Source organism: Nothoprocta perdicaria, unplaced genomic scaffold, assembly GCF_003342845.1.
Source record: "Nothoprocta perdicaria isolate Ctin4 unplaced genomic scaffold, notPer1 scaffold_7, whole genome shotgun sequence".
Taxonomy (NCBI): Eukaryota; Metazoa; Chordata; class Aves; order Tinamiformes; family Tinamidae; genus Nothoprocta; species Nothoprocta perdicaria.
The window spans coordinates 1,394,423-1,415,709 of NW_020455976.1; the positions used below are offsets into that span (position 1 = coordinate 1,394,423).

General features: G+C 48.8%; 2 protein-coding genes across 2 annotated transcripts in view; one reads left to right on the top strand and one right to left on the bottom strand.

Moving 5' to 3' along the window:
- The window catches only part of FBXW4 (F-box and WD repeat domain containing 4), a 58,887-nt gene extending 45,394 nt beyond the window's left edge, over nt 1-13,493 (top strand). The window contains exons 7-9 of the mRNA XM_026050741.1: nt 12,047-12,187; nt 12,367-12,508; nt 12,758-13,493. Coding sequence (XP_025906526.1) covers nt 12,047-12,187; nt 12,367-12,508; nt 12,758-12,874 — 400 coding nt within the window. The 3' untranslated portion in view covers nt 12,875-13,493. The remainder of the gene's footprint in view (nt 1-12,046; nt 12,188-12,366; nt 12,509-12,757) is intronic.
- Nucleotides 13,494-15,998: 2,505 nt separating this feature from the next.
- Nucleotides 15,999-21,287, bottom strand: part of DPCD (deleted in primary ciliary dyskinesia homolog (mouse)) — a 6,938-nt gene continuing 1,649 nt past the window's right edge. Inside the window, exons 4-6 of the mRNA XM_026050645.1 lie at nt 21,010-21,143; nt 17,343-17,445; nt 15,999-16,185 (exon numbers count right to left, since the gene is read on the bottom strand). Coding sequence (XP_025906430.1) covers nt 16,081-16,185; nt 17,343-17,445; nt 21,010-21,143 — 342 coding nt within the window. The 3' untranslated portion in view covers nt 15,999-16,080. The remainder of the gene's footprint in view (nt 16,186-17,342; nt 17,446-21,009; nt 21,144-21,287) is intronic.

The following is a 21,287-nucleotide window of genomic DNA, read 5'->3' on the forward strand; positions in this document are numbered from 1 at the left end:
AGGCAGCCCAGGTATATTCAGCCATGRTGCGTGTTTGTTGGTGACCTGCCAGTGCCTTTGGAGTATCCCAGCGGAAGCAGGCTGTGTGGTGATGCCCCTGCCCGTCATTCCTCCTGCCCTTGCTTGAATAGAGGCATCTGACAGGAGTGAGGAAGATAGACTGGGGCGGGGGAGAAGAGGGTCACCTATCTGACAGCCTTTCCCAAGGAAGCCTGAAGAGATAATAAAGCCGTGTAGAAAATAGGATTAAGGTAATGAACAGGCACAACGGAGTTTGATCTTTCAATAACGTCAAAGCCTGAGTGACAGGCAAATAAAAAAGCCAAGGCAATCTAGCCCACTGGGCCTCTGTTTGCAATGGCTGTGGTGTCAAACTTATTTTCCCCTCCTCACCTGTCACAGCTGGAATGCACGGTGCTACTGGGGCTCTTCCTGGGCGGGACCCCTGCATGGCCCGGGAGTCTCGTCAGCGCGTGCCAGGCAGAGGTGACGTGGGCAATGGGCCAGGGGCACTGGCACGTGGCCTCTTGGGAAGCTCGGTGTGATCGTTCATGGTGAGGGACTAGAGAGCTGGCCCTGCAGCTATTGACTTCTCCGTAAATTGTTCTTATTCCTAGCCAAGAAGTGAAGCTCTGGACTTGTTTTTAGGGCCTCCAGCAGTCTCTTTGGGAAGTACTGGTTTCTTGCTTTGGGATTTGTGCATGTTGTCTTCATGTTCATACTCTAGAAGTGGGAGTATGTCAGGGAAACAGAAAATCTTGGAGTTGTACAGAATTAAAAAGCTGTTCCTGTGCCAACTGCAGCCTGACAAAGTCTGGCAGACAGTCAGGCTCTACCCAGGCCCTCCAAGTTAGCTGATTTATTCTTTCCTTGTGGCCAAGAAGGACCAGAGTCTGCTCTGCAAAGGCTGAACAAAGTGAAGATGCACCTCTAACAGCAGAAACCGAACAATTTCTTCTTCAAAAAATGAGGCAGGGGAGAGTCTGATGCTTAAGGTATATTCTTTGCAGGATTCATTAGCATTGCCTTAAATCTTCAGTGCTTTCCAAGACCTAAAAGTCAATTTAGTTAGCTGAGTTTTGTGTACATGGGTGTAGGTAAGTAATAGTGCAGCAGCGCCTGTGGCATTCTCTTCCCTTGGGGTAGGTGGTCTTTTCCCCACAGCTGAGAGCTGGAACATGCTACAAAAGGATTTAAAGCTTAAATAACCTTTTGTGTACTGATCTGCTTAGTTCCAGACCTGATAAGTCCTTGCCTGATGCTTGTAGCTGTTGGTCATGGTGTGTTTTCCTATTTACGACCTTTGCTGTTCTCTGACCCTGGGGCAGCTGTTCTCATCCCTCGGAGAGGAAAGGAATAATGTCCTCACCTGGAAACATGTTCTGGGCTTTGAAAAAGGATGGCAGAGTTTTGAGGCGAGGAAATTTTTAGTGGGGAAAGGAAACGCCTCTTACTGCATCCCACCCCCACGACTGTCTTTCATTTCGACTCCGCTCGGATGATGGTGCCGGATCAAAGCCGAAACAGGCAGCAACAAGCAATTGTCAAAGGGAGTCTAAAGCGGGGGAATGACCGCGTAATGCCAAGACACTGTCTCTGATGGCTGAAATTCCAGCTGCTACCACACCTGGCCCTTTCTCCTGTAATGAAGGAGGATTTTTTTTTATTTTTGCTTTTGAAGCGGCCTGACTGCTGCTCTGGAGGACGTATCTCACCTCACAGATACTGCATTGTACCAGCAGATTACTTTGTGATCTGGGGATAATGCTTCTTGCCGCTCAGTTCTGAGCATCAAGGCGAGGGCTGTGTGAATAACTTTCAGGTGGCTGTAGGTGTGCAGGGGAAAGGAGAACGGATAGCAGTAAAGGCCACTGGATACCAGCCTGGGTCCTTGCATCCAGTATCGGGTTTTGACGACTCCTTGGCCTCTTGTCTCTCTGTGCCAGTCCCCTCTTTCTGTGCTCTCTGTGTAAATGCACCTGCCTTTGGTCTTTCCTGGCTCAGACCTTCCCGTCTCATCGAGCAGTGTTGGTGTGTGGCTCAGCAAACCAACTWGAGAAGGGTGAGTGAGAGAGAAGAAAAGCTTCTTCCCAAGATGCTTTTATTTCTTTTCCCACCTCTTATCTCTTTTAGGAGACTGGGGTGACATACCACTGGGAGCAGGTCCAAARCATTTGTGCTTTGCCTACAGAGAACTGTTGTTCCCTAGTACATCGTGGTGGTCTGCGTGCCTTTAGGAGACAAACACCTCAAGGATGCTTCTGCCTGGGATATGACACTGCAGAGGCATCTTTGCAGCAGCTCTTGGAGCCGTTCTGCCAAGCCTGGTGTTTGGAATGGAGCTATGATGGGTCGGATATGGTGCTCCCCATGCTTGGACACTTTGAACACACAGATCCTGCGTCCTCCTTTCCTGCCACACAAGGCGACAGGCCCAGGGCTTGAGAGCCGTCGTGCAAATGCAGCCAAAGTTAGCTGTGCCCTGCAAACCACCCCAGCTCCTCTACCTTTTTAAACACCCAGTCTTTGTCCATCTCTTCGCTTTTGAAAGCATTTTTGGCAGAGTGTGGGTTTTCTTTTTCTTTTTTTAAGAACCCTCTAATTTCTCTTTAGGTTTTTCTCCCTCTCCTGAGCCCTTTGAAAGTGGCTTTACGCCGTCACTGACACCAAACTGACACTTCGCGTTTCCCCACTTCTTATCCCTTTATGGCAACAGATGTTGAAATTTTGTATCCCTTTTATCTGTCCCTCCTTGCCCTCTTCCTGTAATTAGGTTTCCCTTGTTAGCAGTACAAAGTGGCCCGGTTTGCTGCCTGGCCTTTTGAGCCATTGTGTCTGAGCACATTTTTTTTTCCTTCTCTTTCGGAAGAGTTCCTTCCCCGTTAAGTAATAGGCAGGGTGTGGGCCAAAGCTATGGCTTTTTCTTGCTGCTTTGTTCTCCATTTATCTCTGCCACCTTTTTCAAAGGGATGAAGAGAGGCGGGGAAAGTGTGAGTGTGGAAGGGGAAGATACAGAGTTGTGTTTCTTGGCTGTCAGGGCTCTTCAGGTGTTCAAGGCAGGTGTCTTTGATGTCTGCACCTTTTGGGGAGGCAGGAGGCAGAGGATGCATGAAAGTGGCTTGGGAGCAGAAGAGAGGGTGTCTCAGATGTGCCTGGTCTGCACAATGGAGGGATGGGGAAGAGGCTTGCAAGGTAGATGGGCAGCTGCTCAGCAGKTTCAGTGATCCATGTTTGTCACTAGTGCTGTCACATTGTGGTCGATCTCCCTGAGAGCAACATAAGTGTCACCTCTGCAAGCAGAAGGCTTAAATTTAACTTCTGCTGCTTGATTTCTGCTAGCTGTTCCTCTGGGGAGTCTCCTAGGGGCTTGCTAGGTTGTGCCTGCCTGTGCAGCAGGATGGGTGAGAATTAGCCACCAGCTTCCAAATTTCAGTGTATCTTGGTTTGCTCCACTTTGGTGTCTCCCTATACCCACTGAGCGAATACTCATGAGCAATCACCAGGAAGGAAGGAGGGCTTGGAAACTTCTGCTTCTTGTATCAGTCTTGATCAGCAAATGAACTAGGCAGCTRTGCAAGGTAGAGTTAACCATTCTGGTTGTATGCTGTAGCACAAGCTCCACAAGCATGGAGTCAATGGTAAGACCTGATCATTTCTGATGCTTTTCTGTTTTAATCCTTTCCTTTCCCCCCCCCCCTTTTTTTTTTTTGTAGAGGCTTAGAATTTGATACATGATCAGATTTCTTAGCCCTGTTTTCCAAAACAAGTTCTATAGTGGGCCCTTCTCTCTCTAGCTTTGATCTGTAGGGTTTATAAACTCATTTGCAGCCCTCTAATTTTATGGTAAAAGTGTATGCTGGGTGAAGGGGAGCAAATGGGGTTCAGCACTAAAGCTGCTAAATTGAAAGAGAAGATAATTCTGTGATAACCAACACCAAGAAGGTTGGGGAGCCTGTTTTACCTAGGTTTTTGAACACAGAGATGTCAGTGTAATAGGAGAGAGAAGCAATTGCAAATATCCTGGCATTGATAACATTTTTCACAACATTTTGTGGATCAAAGAATCATAATATCCTGCAGTAGATCTGGATTCCTCTCTGCTGCTCTGCTTTTCAGCGAATTGGTCATGCCAAATATATTTCTTCCTGGAAAAAAAAGAGTTTTCTGTAGGCTTCATGGAAAAGAGGCTTCACACTCCTTTCAGGTTTGAGTTTCTTCCTCAGCATCTCTGCCTTGGCTGAACAGTCTTTAAATTACAATAACCTTTTTAAAGCTTTTCCAGGAGTGAATTCTAGGAGTTCTCAGGGCCCTGCTTGCCTCACATCAGCGAAAGCAACGATGTACTTTCTACTGCCTCTGCTTGCTGCAGTGAGATGATCCACTGGTATTTCCTCTTTCTCAAATAGCTGCTCACTTTGTTCTCTAGAGGCTCTCCTGCTTATCCTTTGCTGTGCTGTTTGTCCCTACACAAATAACTTAGGTTACTCTTTTGGAAGCATTTCATGCATTTGGAAGCATTTTGTTCCCATTACAAATGGGAAGAGTTCCCATTTGTATGAACTTTGATTTTTCAGGAATATGAATACCGTGTGTTCTCCCCAAAATTAAAGAAAGGGTGATGAAGTAACCCAGCAAGGTCTATTGGAGAATGAATTCTACTCTTCAGGCAAAGCCTTGCATTGAACTGCTTATATTAAATCACTTTGGCACAATGACTGCCCTTTGGGTTTCTAATTTTGTACTTGGAATCATTTTATGTGCAGTGACATGGTTAGGATGGAGAGTTCAGGTGTCAATCTAGGCGAGCAGATATTCTTCATGGAGCTACCTATCCCACCTGGGACTTGAGAAGCAAGGCTGGATGTAAGCATGACTGTAGCCTTCAGGCATGAGTTAACCACTTGACAAGGTAGGAAGGAAATTCCTGCCCCTGTTCTGCAGCACTTAACTATAGGGTTTGATTGCTTTGATATGAGATTCTGGGAATTGTTGTAAGCAGGACCTGTCTCTTGGGGCCAGTGCTGGAGAATGCTAGTTGGGTCTTGAGCATCCATCTCTTGGGTGACTGCTCATCCTAGCAGTTTTGCTGTGTTCTGAGCTTTCTCCCTTTTGCATATAGTGGATGATATCAGTCTTGAGTCGATGCACTATCTATTTCTCACGACCTGCATACCTTCTCAAACAGTTAGGGGCCTTTTGGTTCTTTGCTGAGTCTTATTTCTTCATCACCACCTTTCTGCATCCTAAGGGGACATCTTCTGCCCTCCCTTATTTGAAGGACTTTGGTGCMTTTATTTATTTCTTTTACTTCAAGAAAGTACATACAGGTATTTATCCCAAAACCCTTCCTCCTCRTTGCAGTCTTGGCCCTAGCTGGCCCATACGGGTGTGAGGCCAGCTCCTGCCCTTTGCATGTCTGCATGTCCAGGGCACACAGTGGCCTTTGCACTCCTGCTCAGCCGTATTTATGACAACTTTACAAGGCCCTGAACAATTCAAGAGCGTGGGTGGGGGCTGGACACTCCAAGCGCATCAATCAGTTTCATCCCCCTGAGCCAAAGCAAAAGCAATCTTTATTTTTCCCTGGGTTGAGAGAGAATCAACAGAGGCAAGAGAGAAGAATGGGAAGGAGTGAATGAGGAACCCCCTCTGCCACTGGCTGGCRGTAGCTCATTTAAACAGATGGCTTTGTTTTGATTTGGACTCTCCATTTTTTTTGTCTCCCCACTAAAGGAGACCTGCAGAGCCCTGTCCAGAAAGGGAGCAATGCAGACGCCTGTTCCCACACAAGTGGGGCGAAAGGCGAGAGGCTCTGAGAATTCCCTGCTTCTTTTCCTCGCCTCCCTCTTTCTCTCTTCCCCCAAGAAATCACAGTTTGAGAGAATTCCCCCCTACTCCTCCCGTTGGAAAGAAAGACAGAGAAGACATTCTTGACATTCTTTGCAGAGAAAAGGGGTTAAATGTCTGAATTTGGGGGTCACCATGTTATACAAATTGCAATCTAATCGTTTTTACAAGAACACACGTGTGCTAAGAAAAGGAGCCGTGGACAAGAAAGAAAAGGGGACAGACAACCTTTTTTGTCCTATTTTTTCCCCTCAAGGTTTTGGACTATTGTCATGTCCTGTCTCTCTCCCCTCCTCACCCCCGAGAGGGAGAACATTGGTTTTATAGTTAAATTGGTTCGTAAAGCAGAAGGGCTTGGTGCCATTTCTGTTTGTTTTCCCAAATAAAAGCCCCAGCGGGGTCTCTTTTGCACCGTTGTGGCTTTATTTGAAAAAACTGGCTTTTTCCCATAGCCCAGCGTGTCAGTTTATCCTCTGAACTTAACCTTACGGGAACCCAAACAACAAAAACTCACAGGGTCCCAGAGCTGGAAAGGTAAAGAAATTGTATCTTTTTATTGGACCATTTAAAGCGTGTGTGGGCCAATTCAGAGAAAGCAGAAGAAAAGAAGGCAAAACTCCTTCTGTCCATCCCCCTCTCCACACACACACACACACACACACAGTCTCCAACCATCGTTGGTGTCATTCCCCCCTACTGCCTCGAATCTCTTCAGCTGCAATGGGGAAGCTGAAGGGCATTTCTCCTGAAAGCCACTTGTGAGAGTATCCTGGAGCTGTTTGGGGCAGAGGGTCTCCCCTGTACTTTCCAATTCCTCCACCCTCCCTGGAGGAATTAGCAACTTTGGAGAGCACAAACCTTGGGGTAGGATAATCCTAAGAATGAATTTTATTAAGGAGATGTGCTTCTGCCTGAGCATATTTTGTGTTGTCTTACCAAGGTAAGAACTAATTGGTTCTTAGCATAACCTCTGCATCCCTTGGACACYTCGGCCTGGGTGTGTGAAGCACCTTGGAGAGACAGCAGCTTAGCCCTTCCSTTTCGTTTTGGTGCTTTCTCCAAACAGGATGACAGGACTTGTGGATACACCAAACTCCGGATAATTGTCTTTAAGTGGTTTTGTTTCCTTTTTCCCTTTGACCTTGATGTTCCCTTCAAATATCCAACTGTTTTGAACTGAAAAACTCTTTCCAGTAGCTTTTTTTTTTTTTTTTTTTTTTTTTTTTTTTTTTTTTTTTTTTTTTTTTTTTTTTTTTTTTTTTTTGCTCACATGAATAATCCCTCTGCTTTTGGAAGTGGAGGTGCTCTCAACTTTGAGAGCAACATCCTTGGATTATCTGGAAGCGATCCTTTTGGGATACTCCATGAAAACTCTTGGAGTCTGCTCATAGTTTTAATGCATTTTGTTTGGTGAGGATATTAAGCTTGTCTTGAGCTTGTTTATAGACAAAAAAAAAGCAAAATCAAGAAAGAAATCAGCCTGTCTCTGCTGTTTCTCAGTAGTTCTGTTTTCTGGCTAGTAAATTTTTGTCTTGTGGAGGTATCAGGATAGCAATGCTCATGACTGGAYTTCTAGCAGTCGAGAAAAGAGTAAAATGTGGAAAATCCAACCAAATAGCTTATTTAAGAAGTAATGGAAAGTGTTTTGTGTTCTGAAGAATGTGGAAATTGTCGGAGCGGCATCAAAGGATTCTCTACAATGCTTGAACAAAATTCCTTTCATATTTGGACTCATCAGTTTGATGCATTTCCCAGGCATAGCAACCTTGTTTAAATAACTTGTTCCATCAGTGAGGAGTTGGGAGCACGGTGCTAATGGAGCCTTCCTGTGCCAGGAATGAAAAGGGCTCTGGAGTCCCGTCTGCCTCTGTTCCCTGYAGGCAGGTACAGGATGATTCCAACACAATTTCAGTCTGTCAAAGCAGGAGACACCAAGAACACTTGATCCTCGTAGATAGCCTGTGGCTTTYGTGTTTGGCACTTGATGTCTGCCTGTGTCTATAGACCCTGCACTGGTCCAGRTGGTTTGTGGTTTAGGTGCTAGAGCTTTAGGCTCTAGGCTGGTACTTCCTGGAAACCTCAACTACCACATCTGTAGTTCTGCTCCACAGGCCTCTGCTGGCACAGAGTTGTTTCTGTCTGTGCCAACCAGCAGGTGGACTAAATCCTGCCACGTTCTTGGCCCAGGCTGCTCAGAACGGACAGCGCAGCAAAACTTCTCCTAACAGCAGGCTAACTAGCTGCCTGGCTGGAGGAGGGCCTCAAACAACATGCATGTGCTGTTGCTGGAGGACAAGGACACAGTGAATTGGCAAGGACCTTATGTGCTTGTTCTTGCTTGGGCTCTCCAGKCACATGCTGATGAACCCTCAATGCATGTGAACAAGCACAGGGCACCCTGGCCTCTGATATGATGTGTATCAGGCAACTGGTTTTCAGAAGGAGTTGGGATACAAAGGGTGAAAGGAAAGGAAAAGGTTGTTCCTTACTRGATTTGGTTGGCACTGCTGATCTCTGTGTACTAGAGAGAGAATATTCATGGTAGCTATCACTTGTCCTTCTGGTTTGTCATCCCTCTTTGAGCTGATGTCTTCCAACCAAGAAAGTTGTTAGATATACCATCACATCAACAATGTTTTATCTGCTGTATTCTGCTGTTCCTTAATGGATTATCTCAGTCACGAGTATTGCTCCCTGCTGCTGGGGAAGGGGTTTGAAGGGTAGGGAATAGTTAGGGTGGTGAAGACTGGAGAGTTTGGGGGCACCAACCTGAGAAGCCAAGGCTGGGAAACTTGTACCAGCAGTAAGTGTCCAAGGTGTCTGTGCTGGGGGGAGCTAACCTGGCATGTTGTCTGCTTCCTGGACGTCTTGGCCCAGAGACACTTTCATCTACTGAAAAACCGAGGAAAAGTTAATCCGTGATGTTCAGCACCATTATCAGTTTGGCTTCCCCATGCCAGAACACTCCAGGCCCTTGGTTTGTGTACCAAGTGTGCACGTCTGTAGGGCTGTCCTCCCTGGCATCAGATTGTAAGTGCTTTGCTGTAACAAGTGGTGCAATAGGTAGTTTCTGTGAGCTGCCAAGAAACTGTTTTTGTGTACAGGGGTTGGACCTCCCAGTTGAAACTTTCTCAMGTGGCCTATTCTTGGGGCTGGAGACCTTGATTGATTTAACAAGCCAGTCAAGCCAGTCTTTGCTGCAGTGACTTCCCGTGCATTTTTGCTCCTTTTCTGCCTCCCAAGAAAAGTTGATCTTGTTTTTCTGTTGTTGGAATTTTTTGCTTACTTGCTTGTTTTCCTTCTGTGTTGGCTACAAAGGGAAGTGGAGGGAGGAAAAGAGTTGTGACTGATCACTGAGATGCTTGGGTACCACTGCAGTGAGGTGTGGAGACATGGAGAAATACTAGGAGCAAGGGACCTGGGTGGTGTTCACTGCTGCATGGGAAACTCTGAAAGCAGGAGTCTAATCTCTCTGATTTCTTCTGTTCCTTGAGTTCTTGGGTGCTTGATGCTGAAATATTTCCCTTTGAGACATCAGCACGCTACAAACACCTCCCCTTCCCTGGCAAGGACAAGCAGCAGTGCAAGAGGCTCATGAAGGTGCAGCCTTCCAGACAGGGGCAGAAACACCGAGGATGGTTAAGGGAACTGCCAGAGCACAGTGAAAGCTGAAGGTACCCACAATTTACTGTCCTCTGCTCCACACTGACTGTCCCACAGAGCTGAAAAAATTTGTATTGAGTGGCTTAGAGATCCTTGGAGGAAGCTAGTGCCTGTTGCATGTCTCAGCTCAAGCCAAATGCTGTGGCCTCTCTGGCTGTCTGAAGACCCAGCCTGGGGGCTGTTTCTGTCCCGTTGGTTGCTTTCGGAGCTGCAGAGTCTGCCTGCAGGCTCTGCACAGCAGCTGAGTTGCTGGAGCTGTCCTCTAGCCAGGCCCCTCTGAGAGAGCTTGTCTCCTGCGAGCCCTGGCAACTGGCTGAGGACTCTGCTCACAAGCAGCCAACCTGCTGGCTCCTCTGCCAGGTTGTTTTTCTTATTCCCTATCTCTGCTGGGAGACAGGAATTGGGAAGTGAGCTGCAAAGATGACTCTTGCTAGCCCTGCTGGATCACCCAGGCAGCCAGTCCCATGCCCAACTCCTTCCCATCCCTCGCTTGGGAAAATCCCTCCTCCTACTTCTGATGTACGAGATGTAGTATTGGCCATGTTTATCCCTCRGAGGGTCGGGAAGGCTACGCAGAGACCTTGAGAAAGGCCAAGGGTTTGTCCATCTGCCCTGCTGGCTTTGCAGAGTAGCAGATGGAGAGGATCTGTGTGCTTGAAGGGGTAGCAGAGTGCCAGAGCTTGGTGATACCTGGTCCTGCCCCACTCCATGGTAGAGCAGAGGACCCCTCTGCCCCAGCCAAGTTCTGCAGTTCTCACTGTTGCTATTCAGCCTGCAAATGCTTCAACCTTCTGACCTGCCTACAGGTGCAGAGTTGCTGCTGGGCTGGTTTACAAGTAACTCTCCAAGGGTTAATGTATTGTGAGAAGGTTGCAAAGGGCTGAAGCCTGGAATCCCCTCGATTCCTTGCCTGGAGAAACACAAAGTCCAATAAGCCAGCACCCCTGGATTCATGTTGGGGGGGTGGGATTAATTCATGCACTTGATGTTAAAGCTTGTCCGAGAGGTTTGCACGGGGGGGCCATTGCTAGGGCTGGTTGGCCTCTCTAAATGGTTGCTAGGGCCTTGGCATCAAGGGCCAATGTAGCTGCCCACAGCCACGGTCACGGAGGGAATTACACAGCCACAAAGAAATTGTTATTCTACATAATCTGCTCTTTGGAGAGTGACTGTGGGGAAACAGGCTGGCCCCAGCATGCCGCCAGCTCTGTGATCATAGAAGCGTGCTGGCTGCAAAGATCGGCCAGGGCTCGCCTTCTGATCTGGGGACACCAGGGCTCGAGGCGCTAATCTGCTTTATCAGCGATTTCTCTCTCCTGACACAAAGGTGTTTACTTGTTTTAACATCTCCCGGGACTCTATTTCTCCTTTTGTGTGGTCTTTATCCCCCGACGAGGGCTTTAGCCCAGATTACAGACGGAATTAAGGCATTTGGCAATGTGCCTCAGAACTGTGTGATGCTGGATCAAGGAGCAGAAAGTAACAAAATAATGGGGAGGGGGCTTCAGGGAGTGACCCCACCGCGGGGTCCGTGCTGTCGACTTTCAGGACCACTTCATTGTGCTGAGAACCAAGCGCCCGTCGGAGCGGGCGGCCGTGCGGCAGGGCTTGAAAAGCAGGTGCTTCGAGGTTTATTGTGGCTTGGATTTGGGCGCTGTGAGGAGGACGAAGAAAAGGCGAGTTTGCTGTAGGTGGCTGCCTCGAGCAGCTGGGCACATCGTCCCCTCTGCTCCTGTGAGACTGGTGGGACAGGTGGAGTAGGGCTGGAGATGGGCTGTCCCCTCTGCTTGGTGTGACTATGGCCTGGGGAAGGGACTGCCACCCCTTCTSCCTCCCAGCCTGCCTGGCAGAGGGGCCCTGGCTTAGAGCTTTGTGGAGATGATGCTTTTGCCCTTTCTCAGGAGGTCAGGAATGAGGGGAGGAAAAATGTCATCTGCAGAGCAGCCCTGGCTTGGTTGCTCCTGACCTGTCATGTACAGCCACAGATACAGTGTTTGTAGCATGCAGATTGAGTGGAAGCTGAGGAGAGCAGCCGTGGTGGTCTTGACCAGGGGAGTTTCATCTATCTGTAGACCTAAGAGGGGTGTCCAAAATCTCATGGATTGCTCCAGTGGGATCTATGCTGATAGGCAGACTTGGATGGGATGGGATTGATCAGATAAATGACTATTGCAGGTTATCTGAAGTGTAGCTAAATCGGCAATTATCTCCTATGGAAATGGAGCCCCATCATTGAGTACATCATTGAGGACAGCTCATTTGTCCTAAGGAAGGTGATCTCATTCTGCTGGGGGTTGCCYGTGCCTAGCCCTTGGCTTTTCTTCCCATTCCTACGAGTCCTCTCTTGGTCAACCTTCATGACGGTTAGTGGTCCAGCAGCAGCAGAGATTGGGAAGGGCAGGCATATGGGATTTTGCACTCTGTTAAATCACAGAAAGGAGATCTAGACACTCTTGTGATGGCATCTCTGCTCTGGCCTGCTGCAGCAGAAGGGCTCTCTGATCTGCATGACGTTCCCTTTTGTATTTTACTGCAGTGGTCAGTTGTTGACCTGCCTAGGCACCGATTTCCACCGTGGAGCTGGAGTCCTTGATGTCTTCTATGAAACACCCTCCCTTCTCCTTTCCTGTGGGTATGACACCTACATCCGCTACTGGGACATACGGACCAGCACCAGGTGAGCCAGCCCTGCCAGCACAGAGGCTCTGCAGTTGGAGTGATGCTCTTGGGTGCCCCTTGTGCCACGGCTGGAGTTTTGCCTGCTGYTGACATAGCTCCTTTGGGCACGCTGGGCCTCAGTTCCAGCACAGGCTCTGGGTGGACTCGGTCGTGTGCTGGTTTGCATTGCTCTTGCAGGAAATGCGTCCAGGAGTGGGAAGAGCCCCATGACAGCGCCCTGTACTGCATAAGGAGCGATGGGAACCATATGATTGCCAGCGGCTCTTCCTACTACGGCGTCGTGCGCYTCTGGGACAAGCGGCAGAGCCGGTGCCTGCAGGTGAGGGCTGCCTGTGGGATGGGCAGCAGCTGGTTTCTAGGTTGTGCTCTGGTAGCCAAGTGTCCRCCTCTTTGGATGAAGAGGCATAAAGGCTGCTGGTCTATCTGGGGTGTTTGCCATAGAGACCCTAATCTGTACGTAGGGAACAGCCTGCTTTGCATGCCAGGCTTTGGGCCTGTGTACAACTCTGAATGGGGTCTTGTGGCTGAGCTCCTTCTAGAAGAGGTTAATTCTCTTGTTTTCTTGCAGAGCTTCCACCTGTCTTCACCCACCAGCAGCCCTGTGTACTGCCTCCGCTTCAGTACCACCCATCTGTACGCTGCACTGGCATCAGCCCTGCACGTCCTGGACTTCACGACCCCGTGAGGGGCACCACAGCTATTCTGGTCACCCCTACGCAGTGGAGTTGACACTTGGCTCAGGGAATTGCAGGGCAGGAGAGGTGAGAGGGGCCCCAGGACTTCTCAAGAGATTCTTTGCCTGACAGAAAGCCACGTTCAGGAGTGCACAAAGGGCCAGACTTTTCTCCATCTCACCTGTCTTCTAGAGGAAATAAAGGCTGGTTGTCCTTTACCCATTTTATTTTGTACAAGTCAGGGTATTTTAAGTGTGGTGTTTTGGTTTTTTTTTTCTTTTTCTTTCTGTGGATACAGCATTTGAGGAGCAGGTTGAGCTGGGTTTCTCCATCAGCTGTGTGTGCTGATCAGTTCAAGATCAGACAAGCTCTGAGCCATGTGAAGCAAATCTAGGTTGTGTGTGGGGTGCAGTATTTTGGCAGAAGGGGAGGTGCCTGGAGCAGCTCATTTCACTTGTGTTTGCTGTCCTAACAGCTGCTTGTGTTGTCCTTCAAACCCAAGAGCAAAAGTTGATCTAAAAGGCAGAGCCAGCCCTGCTTTCAGCATATTCCTCCCCAGCCTGGCCATTGGGTCAGGCTATGCACTTGGCAGGGCTGAACAGTCCCATTTTGCTAAATAAAACACTGAAGGGAAACGGAAAAGACTGTATGTGTTGTTCCAGTTCCAAAGGGGCTCTGGTGGTGCCAGCTGATTGCAGAGGCTTGGATGGGCAGAGGAGGTTGGGATTGTTTTCAGACACTGCGTGTTTCTGACTGTTGCTGTGTTGAAGACAGTTCCTGGGATGCTGAATTTTGACGGATGCCCGGAGCCCTTGCTGCCTCAATATGGAAGCAACCCACTGGACTATGGCAGCCCCCAGGGAACTGATGCAGTTTCTTGGGATCGCATAGACATGTGACACTCTGCACCTTTCTGCATCAGCCTTCTGCACCCAACCAGAGCTGGGTTTCACAAGGAGTGCTGCTCTCTGAGTGCAGCATGTCTGGGGCTTGGGAGAGGGATGCGTGATCTCTGCTATATTGCGAGTTTGAGGTTTCTGAATATGGAGAAGAGTTTTTGCATCACAGCTTTCCAGAGCAAAGCACCAACCGTGGTGCTTTGCTAGGACTTGCTAGGCCAGTTCCACTATCAAGAGGTGGTTCTTGCCCTTGTGATCCACAGAAAGTGGAAAAAATATTGGTTGTTTGGAGGCCTTAGCAGGGATGGAGAAGAACCTCCCAGATCTTCCTCCTGCACAAAGGTAGCCCTTCTTCCCTATCTCACATCCATTGGGAATTTAGTTGAAAAGTGTGGTTTTGCTGCAGGATCACATCTTTCCAAGGCTCTCTTTTSAGCACAGCTCCCTGTCATGGTCCCTGATGTAGCTCTGGCACGTCATTCCCATTTGATTCCAGCTCTCTTGTAGTTGTTGCAGAGCTACTTATTCTCCTGGAAGATAAGTGGCAGATACGATGTCTAAGTGCTCAGTGCCTAGATGTCTTGCTGCAAAAAGATGCCCTTGATGGAACAATCTGCCATCAGTTTGAAGCTGTGCTTCTTGAAGACTGCCAGCCCAAGACAGTGATTCTGAGGGAATCACTGGGCCAATGGTAACACTGAGTATAGGACAGCTGAATAGACAGAGATGATACAAGTCTGTGARGAAGCTGTGTTGTGCTTGTTGTTTGTTTTTTACTCTCTGCTAGAGTGTTCCAGATCCTCTAATGAAAGCAGGAGAAGGGCGATGCAGATACCAAATGTTTGGGGGACACTTTCCAGGGAGAGGCTGTGAAGGAAGGGGCGTAGATGTTGGTGGGGGAGAAGCTCTTTACTGAKAAGGCCCAGGCTAGAAAGAGCTGCCGTATGTCAGCCAAGCAGGTAGATGGTGCCACTGGTGTGAGGGACTCTTCCTGTGACAGCCCTGCTGGCCAACACCAGCTGCTTGCCAGTCCTGACAGCCCCATGGCTCCCATTCCACTTTAATGCCCGTGTTGGTTTGTCCTGCATTCTTGTTGCTGCTTCTAAGTTTTCTCTAGCTGAAACCTAGAGCTGAGTGGTAGCCACTCTACTAGAGTGGGTAGAARGCTGCACTATCCAGCCTTTGGTGGCACTGGGGTTTGGGAAGCTGCCTGAGCAAGGGGGCTGGGGCACCGGGTGTGCTGAGCCCTGGTAGGGGATGGATGGTGACCCCWTTCCCTTGGGAGGACTCTAGAGGAGCTGCAGTTAGTCATTCCTCTCTGCTGTGTGTAACGGAACGTGCCACTCACCTGGTCTCTAAGGAGCTCTTGTTTTTGAAAGCAGACCTCATCATGTGAGCTGTGTTAGGTGCCCATGACCTACTCACTTAAGAGTAGAGCTATTTAGGCAGGAGCTTTTCAGGTATGGACCAGGAACAAGATGACATGCTTTAATCCGTAGGGATGGCTGGTGTGGGCTGGAGGCAATAGCAGGTTTGGGTATTGATAAGGCTGTGCCGGGGGAACATGTTCTCTCCATACTGACTYCACAGCCAAGTTTGCAATGGGCTGTGCTTGTGCCCAGCCTTGCAAAGGGTGGGTTGCTGCTACTCCTAAGCTGGCTGGAGAGCCTGGTTGCTACCTGTTGCCTCTGCTGTGCAAATGGGAGGAGCTGCTTTTCAGTTCCAGTACTCTGGGCAGCAGCTCTGTGCTTTGCATGTGGCATTGCAAAGAGCTCATGGCAAGGAAACAGCTGGGTGTCTTGTTCACCCTATTTCACAGGCTGTTCCCTGTTGAGGTCAAAGCTCTGATACTGTTTGCAGAGATAGCAGGCTCAATGTGGCATCCCCCAAAGTGCACAAACAAGCACCCTGAGCAAGGGGCTCAGGACAGAGCTGCTTCTGGGGGCATCCCAGGCAGGTAATGGGTGTCAGGAGGGAGTTTCCCCACTTACTGCCTTCAGTAATGGTGACAGAGGGAATTCTCATGGGGAACTACCCAGCCTTCATCCTGCTTCTGCGCACTGAGGATGGCAGAAGGGCTTCTGGATGAGGCTGTCATGCACTTCGTTATCCTATTGCAGCTTTCCACAACTCGTAGAAGGATCATAAAAACTCKGTGTAAATTAGCAGACCAGAACGAGGTTTAGTGTGATTTCTTAGAGCCTGCAAAAACTCAGACGAGCTCTGTTCACAGCACAGGTAACTTTTATTACCAAAAGTAAAATAAATACCATGAAGCTGTGTCAGAGAGCTGCCCCCTACCCCAGCCTCCCGGCAGCCTACTGGGTCTTACACTCATCGTCATCTCCATTTGCTGCCTTTATCTTCTTCAGCTCCTTCTGTAGCTCCTCTTCAGCAGCCAGGATCTCCTTTGGCTTCTGGTACTGTAGGACAGAGAGATTCCCTCAGCCTCCCATTAGTCTCTTATCCAAGCAGCTTAGCTCAGGCAAAGCTGCAAACAACGGTATGGATTTTAGTCTCTACCACCCTTTTTTTTTTTTTTTTTTTACCAGTTCTTTCAGGGCCCACCTGAGGATCTCCTGCCAGGGCAAGCCCTTCTGTTACTGACCACCTCCGATGAAATGTTTAGAGCAATAGTGCTCTCAAGCTAGGGACATTTTCCAGGATCTGGTGTGGTTTTTACACAGCAGGCAAAATTTCCCAATATAATATCAAGTTCTGGTCTCTACCAGTGCCTCTGGAATGTCCTGGCAAGTTGTGTTGTGCAGCTCCCTGGTGTGCTTGCTGGTTGCATGCGCACGTTTTATGTAAAACATGTATTTTTTTAAAAGAAGGCAGAGAGAGAAGTGAGAGTTTCAGTTCCTCTCCCCCTCAGAGTCCCCTCAGTCTGCTACAGCTTAGTGGTGGATGCAGGTGCTTTTTTGCAAGGATTTGTATGGGAGCTTAGAAGAGCTCAAGGTGCTGTCCTTGGCTGGTTTCTTTTGCAGCCTCAGGTCTGCTGCAAGGCTTCCCTTGCAGGGATGCTCTCTTGGGAGCTAGCTCCTACATTTGAGAAGACAAGTTGCTGCGAAAAGCATGTGCCTGCCTCTGGAATCTCTGTCCAACAGGTAAGTCCTTATTTTGCTAGTCTCTAACTTCTGCCTTGTGCATCCTTGCTGGCACAAAGGAGCAGGCGTTTTAATGGTGAGAAGCCTCTCAGTGTAGCAGCCCTTTGGATTCTAACAGTCACGCACAGAGCGTGACTTTGAGAGAAGAGAATCTTGCTGCTGCTGAGAGGGGCAGCTTGTCCAGATCTAGAGGCTGGGACACATGGAGAATGGGACATTACAGATRCTTTTCCACCTGCAAATCACTTGGAGCACCAAGCAGGGCACCGTCTGGGTCCTGGGATGGCCTGTCCAATGTCAGCATGCCCGGTGTAACCTGAAACTTTCAGACTCTGTGATAGAGAATGAGAGTCATCAGTGACCCTCAGCAGATCTCCCAGCTCTGTCTCACTTCCCTGCATGTAAGAATTTTATATTCTTTTTCGGAGGTGAAGATAAGGGCAAAGTTGTATTCATCATAGCCAAAATCTCACCGTGATGATCAGGGTATTGTTGGCATGAGTGAAGCTCAGCGCAGCTGCATCCAAGGGGAGCTGGTATCTGTCTAGGTCAGGAATAGGGAACCTTTTGTAGTACCTGCATATGAGAGGAGACAAACAAGAAAGGTGGTGGGATCTCTTACTCCTACTAGCAGTGCTGAGCTGCTTTGCAAAGTGTAGTCTTGCATCTCTTGCAGGTAGTGYGCTAGGGTCCATTAGCTCCTGCCAAAACAGCTGTCAAAGCCCTGGTGCCCTGTGGCTGTTACTTTTGAGTGCTGCACGGTTTAGTGTTTCAGTCCTTCCTGAATCCGTCCTTTGGTCCCTTGCTTACTCCCACTGTGCTTTCTCAATCCACCTCCTGCTTTGGTGCCTGCCTGGTGCTTGGAGCACCAGGTGTGGCTGCCCCCAGTCACTTGTGTCACTGCTTCGTGGCTTTTCCRTGCAGCATCCTTGCTGGGTGTCCTGGTGCTCTGAGTGCTCTCTAGCTAGCTTTCCTRTCTGCTCTTTCCCTGGTCTCTATCCTCATTTCCTATCACTTCTCATATCTAGGTAGGGGATAGAGAGGTTTCTGGCAGCTGCCTACCCGACCTGAGTTTCTCCACACTAAACCTAGGGCTTTACCCTCTATGAAGGGACGGGCAATGTCTCAGTTACAAGACACCTAGGCACCTCAGAAGTTTCCTAAGATTTTGCAACCAAAACCTTCTTCACCTGTTTCTGAGCTTGGCTATGGCCCTTCTTCCTTATCATGACTTGACCTGTATCTACTGTGTCTCTCTGGGGCTTCATCAGATAGACCAGCTGGTGGTCCTGTGCACTTCTCAAGGCAAGGTTGGGTTTGCAGCCAYTTCTCCCATCCTCATGGGCCATCCCCTCCACAGAATTAGCCTGCAGTGAGTACTGAGGTGCCCAGAGCTGAACTGGAGCTGGCACTGGCTGCTCTCATACCAGGAGAGYTTCCTGTCCATTCAGCTGACTGTGTGTGAAGCCTTTCTAGCTACCTCTGCCCAAATTGTAGTTTATTTTCCAAGCCACAGTGAAAACAGCTACAAAGGGCAAATGGCTCTCCTGGTGCAGTGGGAGGAATGTACACAGCTTGTTACCGCAGGGCTCAAACCGTTCTGTGTTGTCACTGTTGTCGGTATTTGGAAAAGGTGGCAGACATGGATAATAAGGGAGATGTCAAAGGTTAAACAGCAGAGATTAGATGAACACAAAGACATGTTAAGGAAGTGTTAACTTCTTACCGATTAGACAAAAAAAAAAAAAAAAAAAAAAAAAAGTAGTACACAGGAAAAAAAAACCCACACTGTTTCAAAGGGCCTTGGGAGTCATCAATGAAACAGCAGCGTTCTGCTGCCGCAGGACTAAGGAGAAGGGGAGAAGAATGGCTTTGGCTGGCCTCAAACTAAAATCTGTGACAAGATCAAAGGAAACCAGATCTGCCTGGCCACCCCCTCCTCCTCCTAACGTTACCACTGCCTCTCACTACAATAATTGAATCAGATTTGGCGTTTGGGGAGGAGGCTTTCTGGGTTTGTTTTTAGAGTTTAGTTTAATGGATTTATTTTACAGCAAGAGGTTTTAAGCAAATCCCCCTTGAGCAGCCCTTGCCGTGGCCAGAAGGAATGGGAGTGACTAGTGGAAGTGCTGAGCTCCTGTCTAGGCTGGCCAACTGCTGATGGGTGGTTTTCCCTGCTGGAGACGGGCAGATTCTCTGCCCTCGCCTCTCACCCCATGGCCAAGGGCAGTACTGCACTCTGAGCCTGGCTCCTGGCCTAAGACCCAGAGTAGGTATGTGAAGTCACCTCTTTTTTTTTTTTTTTCCTAGTGGAAACGCAGTTTTTATCAGCCCATGGGGAAAACTGCAAGTGCTATGCTGAGAATTTAGAACCGAGCTCCTCAGTAGTGACTTGGCACCTCCAGCTGGTGGCCGCGCGGCCCCGTGGCTCAGCAGCACTGTGGCTGCCGTCCAAGGGCTGCAGAGGCTCGGGAGCTTCCCTTCTCTCCCCTAGCCATGTGCACTCTCCCTACCGCCTCAGAGCCTTTGTTGCTATCTTGGAATTAGCCTTGCCCTGGCCCAGACCCAAGAGAAATGATCTAAGATACCATGGAGCCTGCACCAAGTGTTGTGGTGCTGGAGTTTGTCCCTACTCCTACTCTCAGCGAGGTGGTTCTTGTCCACACAGAGGGGACTTAACAGCTTTAATTTCAGAAACCTTCAGCCTTCATCTGCAGGCTGTGGGCAGCTCTCAAGTTTTCCAGCTATCTCCCACATTGGTCTACAAGTGTGCAGGCATATACTGCTTGTTGGGGGACTCCACTGTGGTACAGAAAGCAGTACAAAAAGCTTTGTCAGGCAGGGCATGACCTCAGTGGGCAAGTTATACCCTTAGAGCACCTAACCAAGCAGGGCAGTTTCCACACACACCCTACGGTGAGTAGGACTGGGAGCAGATAAGCCTGTCTGTGATACATAGTTGCTTCCTATCATAGCTTTATGGCTACCCACTTGTAGCAGATAAGACTCTCATTAACTCATCCTGTTTATAGTCTCCCTACCAAATGGCCACCCTTTGCCTGTGAATCCTTGTGCACAGACTCAGGCCAGCATCTTACTGGTGTAGAGCYGTAACTGCTTGCTGTTCTTGTGGGACAGATGCCTCTTCCTCTATCTAAACCTCCTGCTGCCTCTAAGTGTCCAGGTGTGCTCAGGTGCAGAGTTTAGGCATCCCTTTGTCCTTGCCTCTGCTGTGGTAACCCCCAAAGATGCAGTTTCTGCCAGTAAGGTGTTAGGTAGCCGAAGTGGAGTGAGTTCTTGGCCAATAGCACCCTCTACAGCCAGCCACGAGGAGCAGCTGACAGCACGCGGGATGCGGCTCGGAAAATACCAGGGTGGGTTTTATCTATGATTCATTTATCTCTGTTCTACAGTCACACTGGGAAAAGGAGGCAAGCAGAGAGTAGCTTGCCCACCTTTGCATATTGGTTTAATACCCCAATTTGTAAAGGGCATTCACTTATCTTCTAGTAACCTCCCTTGTTCTCCTACTAGTCCTTGCTCTTCCTTCCCATTACCAGAGCTCATGTTTGCCCACTTCACTTGAGGCTATCAAAGCTCTGGGGCACTGTCTCATTCCATGGGTAAACAACTATGCAATGGCACTGTAAAGATGATGTTTAATAGCCATTTTGTGCTGCCTTCTCAAATTCCTCTCATAAGATACTGTGGTGTTTCTTTTCCAATATACTTTTTAAATTGTATAATCTGCCTTATGCTACAGGATAGTTTTATACAGGGAGGTCTCCATGGATGCCCACATTCCTCATGCTCTACCTGCTGAATCCTGCAGCAACGTGCATTCTGAAAAATGGTTACACCAAAGTGTCATCCAAATGCTCCTTCTAGAGCAGGATGCTTTACCATCATAAGGGTCAGCACAGAGCTGCAGGGCTTTACTAACTCTGTATCTGGAGTGCCCTGGAGTGGAAAGCMGACAGGAGGAGACACTCAGCCGTATGTGCTGGCTATGGATGCTCAGTCCTTGCATACTTGAACCTAAAGGCAAAAGATGATGCATCCCCTGTGTAAGCACTAGCCTGGCCTCTGTGCCAGCCCACCCCGGGGCCTATGAGCAGGGGCAGTGCTGTCCTTACTGACTTCTTGTTGGTGGTCCGGACGACACAGCAGCGCTGCTCCTTCTCCACAGAGACACTGTAGACTTCCTTGGGATAAGGCAGGTTACGGATCCTCCACTGGAAGCTGGTCAGGGTATCCTTCCTCATGAAGACAGGCTGCAGCAAACAAGTACCTTTAGTGAGGCCCCTCCAGCTGGGTCCTCTTTTCCCTAGCCCTTTTTACTGTGCTATTTTGAGAGATTTCACATAGACAGTGAGATTTTCATATTTCATAACCACTGAACTGTTGATTGTTTTTCT